The sequence below is a fragment of the Phaethon aethereus genome (assembly GCF_964289735.1).
Source record: "Phaethon aethereus genome assembly, chromosome: 1".
In the NCBI taxonomy this organism is placed as follows: domain Eukaryota; kingdom Metazoa; phylum Chordata; class Aves; order Phaethontiformes; family Phaethontidae; genus Phaethon; species Phaethon aethereus.
The window spans coordinates 134,799,039-134,803,293 of record NC_138575.1 but is presented as its reverse complement, the minus strand read 5'-3'; the positions used below and the strand labels follow the sequence as shown (position 1 = coordinate 134,803,293).

The window sequence follows — 4,255 nt, the reverse complement described above, 5'->3', positions numbered from 1 at the left end:
GCTCCTGATGATTGATAAATTATTAGCATTTTACCCAACCAGCCTCCACTATTAACTCCCGACATTTCTGTAGTCTTGCGCTCGCCGTGGCATCTCACTGCCAAACCCAAGGATTTACAGGTCTCGGGAGAGACTCGGGAGATTTCCCACTTCCCTGCCTTGGCCATTTTTCAGCCTTTGTTCATGGGGTTTGCTTCCCCCCCCTTTTTCCCTGTCCCCTCTTAGTTTGCAGGTTTGTCGGTCCTACAAACATCTGTGCGAGCAAATCATTTCTCTGAGCGCCGGAGCCGGTGAAGCTCTTCCTGTGCCCTCAGACACTGACGCATCCCCGGGCTGGGACTCCTCACCCACCCAATTTTGGAGTGGCGCTGCCCTCCCTGTCATCCCAACGTGCCCGCAGGACGCAGGGGAGCGCCCCGCTCCCCCCGGCCCGGCCAGCCGGGCGGCGGCGATGGCACACGTTCCTTCGTAGGGAGCAGGATTCAGCCGCCTGCAGGTGAGAAATGTAAATTTGGGGAGCTCCGATGCTTTCCCATGGTAACGGAGTTGAAACCGGACAAGTTTCCATGGTGATTATTACTACGGCAGGATGCACCGCGCACTTCGGGAGAGGCACGGGCGGCGCCAGGCGGAGCGGCCAGCCCCCAGCCGAAGTCTGCTGGCGGCAGCTCGCGGGGTGGAAATTATTTATCCTTCTGAAGCCATGGATGCGCAGCGCTGTTAGTTTGCTGCTTTTTTGCTGCACACGGCAGTTTCGGAGGTGCTGCACGCAGTGTGCGGCGCTCACCTGCTCGCCTTTAGTAAATCCTGGTGGGATGAAAAAGGGATGAGTATTTTAGGGGAAGCGAGGACCCTTCACCCATGGCGGAACATTTCTTAGCCACGATATTTTTAGAAATGTTTGGGTGTGGGGCTTTTGTTGAGTTAAAACAGCGCGCTGTCGCTCGGCTCTGCCGTGCACCGTCATTATGTGAAGCTTTGTTTAAAAATGTGGGACGAGCGGCCTGAGTCCTTGCTTCAGGCTGCCTACTGGGGTGGGGGGCGGCTGTGGCTGCTGGCAGCCCTCGAGGCCTTCTAAATTATCTGTGTTTACGGCTAAATATAAGTTCCTCACAACTCTTCGTACAACACTCACGGATGTATGTATCCAGTGTCTCTGTATATATACCGCGCTGTGTTACGGAGCCGTTAGCCTGACGCGTGGAAATGTTTAACAGCTTTTCTTTGGCGATGGGGTCTTTAAAGGCAATTGCAAATATTATTTTAAGGAGGAGATTTATGCGGTGCCTAAAATATGTTTCTGGTTCGCAGGCCAAATTATGTCCGTGCCGATGCTCCTGGCAGCCCGGAGCCGCCGCGGGTCCCACTGACGGCGATGTAGAGGCGGCGCCGGCAGAGCCGAAGAAGCCCTGCGACATGGAGGAGCTGTACAAGGACGCCCCAAACCTGCCCATGGATGTCACCAGCTCGCCCTCAGCGATGGCAAACAACAAGCTGGAGAACGGGGTGGCCCAGCTGATCACGGCGGAGGCCTGGAACATCAACTCGGCCGACCTGATGAAGAAGGCCCTGTCCCCACTGGTGACCGTCCCCGCGCCCTCCATCCTGACACCGCCGGCCGAGTCGCAGAGCGGGGTGGCCTTGAAGGTGGCGGCCACCGTGCTGCAGCCCATCTGCCTGGGGGACAGCCCCGTCGTCCTGCCCATCCACCTGCAGGTCGCCGGCAGCGCCGCCCCGCAGATGCCGGCCACCAACGCTGCCACCCCCTACGTCATGACCACCCAGGGCCCCGTCCCGCTGCCCGTCCTCCTGGAGCAGCATGTCTTCCAGCACCTGAACTCGCCCCTGGTGCTGCCCCCGGGGGCCGCCTGCCCTGCCAGCCCCCTGCACGCCGGCCTCTTCCCCGGCGCCGCCGCCCCCGTCGGGCAGCCCCAGCTCCTGGACCCCAAGCCCTCCGGCCAAGCCCAGGAGCCCGTCCTGCCCCCCGTCTTTCAGACGCCGGGGTTCGCCGCCGTCCTTCAGGACCTCTTTCCCTCGCAGGGTGCCCTGGGCTCTACCCCCTGCCAGCCCCCACCCGACTACGCCGCACTCCCGCCCCAGGCCTTCAGCTCGCCCCTCTCCCCGCTGGTGCCTCCCGCCACGCTGCTGGTGCCCTACCCCGTCATCGTGCCCCTGCCAGTCCCCGTCCCCATCCCCATCCCCGTCCCCATCCCCGTGCCCCATAGCGCCGAGGCCAAGGCGGCCCCTGACCCGCCCAAGCCGCCGCTCTTCACCCCCAACTCCTGCAAGGGGACCCAGACGCCCCTGGAGAAGGAGGAGACGAAGCCCTTTGACCTCCTCCACCCTCGGGAGTTTCCGCAGTTGAGCCGCCACACTGTCATCAAGATGGGCGGCGAGAACGAGGCGCTGGACCTCTCCATGAAGGGGGCCCCTGCGCCCCGGGCCAGTGAGGCCACCCCGCCGCCACCGCCACCGCCCGAGGACGGGGCCCTGGACCTGTCCCTCGCCTCCTGCCGCAAGCCGGCGGGGCCCCACGGGGAGGCGGCCGGTGCCGGCCCCACCGAGGCCGGCGTTCACCCCACGCCGGACAAGCCCCCTGGCCCGGCCGCCCCTTTTGCCCCCTGCAAGCCCCAGGAGGCCGCGGGCAAGGCGGAGGGCAGGGGCGCGGGCAGCGGGCCAGCCGAGCTGCTGCGGCAGCCGCAGAAGTGGCTGGTGGAGCCGTCGGGCAGGGCGGGCTGCGAGCCCAAGGCCGGCAACAACATCGAGATCGTCAGCACCTCGCAGACAGCCAAAGTCATCGTCTCCGTCAAGGACGCCGTGCCCACCATCTTCTGCGGCAAGATCAAGGGCCTGTCGGGGGTCTCCACCAAAAACTTTTCCTTCAAAAGGGACCTGCCCCAGGACTCGGTGCTGCAGTGCTACGACGTGAAGAGCCCGCCCGAGCCCCGGGACAGCGCCGAGGCCCTCAGGAAACCCGTCAAAAACAGGAGCGTAAAGCTAAAGAAAATGAACTCGCCGGAGATACATATTCTTCCAATCAAGAAGCAACGGCTCGCTGCCTTTTTTCCAAGAAAGTAAATTATGGGTTTTTAGAATTTTAAGATTATTATGAGGAGAAGAAGAAGAAGAAGAAGAAGAAGAAGAAGAAGAAGAAGAAGAAAATAATAAAAAAGATGCACTTGGTTTTAAACTCATTTAAAACTTTAAACTATCTTTGTAAGTTATTTTTGGGGGAAGGGGGAGAGGATCTGATGTAGGGTCCCTATAAACTGGGTTGGTTTGGGTTTTTTCTTTTGTTTTTTTTTGTTATCGAATTTTGACTTTTCATGGGAAACTGAATAAAAAGCAACCTATTTTTCAAGCAGATTGCACATTTTGCAGCTTTAATGGAGTAATGGATGAGTCAGAGGGGTAAGAGCTATTTTCACTGCCATAAAGTGCTTTGATGATGTAATTCTTCATAATGGTCGGAATGGAAATTTCAAAATAAATGTTTGTACGTGCTAATTGGTTGCGGCATTTTTTCTCATTTCTGAATTGATTTCAGTATATGGAGAAGGTTTGGCAAAAAGTCTGTAAACGGTAAAGCACTGCAACTGACCTGCGATGAGCCAAAAATGTTAAGAAAAAATAACAGGCCAAGAAAAATTATATTGTCCCGTAGCACTGTCAGACAGCACATCGCAACAGCCGCTAACGATGCGCCCAAATGCGCTTCCAGAGGAGCAAGACCGAGCGGTACAGCCCAGTGCGCACCTAACGCCAGCTTCATTGCGAGACACCCATAGGAAACAGTCTGTAAAACATGAAGTAATATTAGCAGTCATTTAAAAGAGAAAAGCCTAAAAGCCAGGGGAATTCGGTTGCTGGGGGGGTGGGAAGGAAAGGAAAAAATCACATAATTTTTCCCAGCCTGACTACAGATACATGGAGAAGTTGTTTATTGTTAGCTTTCTAAGTTTCTTTGATGGCTGAAATCAATGCAGATGAAAGAGCAGAACTGTGTAGATTTATCACTCGGCAGCATACAAGTCGCCCGCATCAGTGGAGAAATGTGAATGTACAATTCAAATAAAAGTTCTGGTAGGTTACTTGTGTATGGAAATGAGCTGGAGATGCATTATCCTATGTTGGCTTTTAAGTTCATACGTCTCATTTGTAAAAACCTGTCCTGACGGAAGGACGAACATGAGAGCAAGGGAACAATTTTCAGCGGGCGCTGCCTTTTTGGGGCTATACCTGTTAAGTAGAAAAA

General features: G+C 56.3%; 1 protein-coding gene across 1 annotated transcript; it reads left to right on the top strand.

Annotated features, from left to right (window-relative positions):
• Window positions 1–1,151: 1,151 nt before the first annotated feature.
• RAI2 (retinoic acid induced 2) lies at window positions 1,152–3,692 on the top strand. The gene has a single exon (XM_082007949.1). It carries the CDS (start codon window positions 1,207–1,209, stop codon window positions 3,076–3,078), a length of 1,872 nt encoding a protein of 623 aa, XP_081864075.1. The 5' UTR covers window positions 1,152–1,206; the 3' UTR covers window positions 3,079–3,692.
• The last annotated feature ends 563 nt before the right edge of the window (window positions 3,693–4,255 follow it).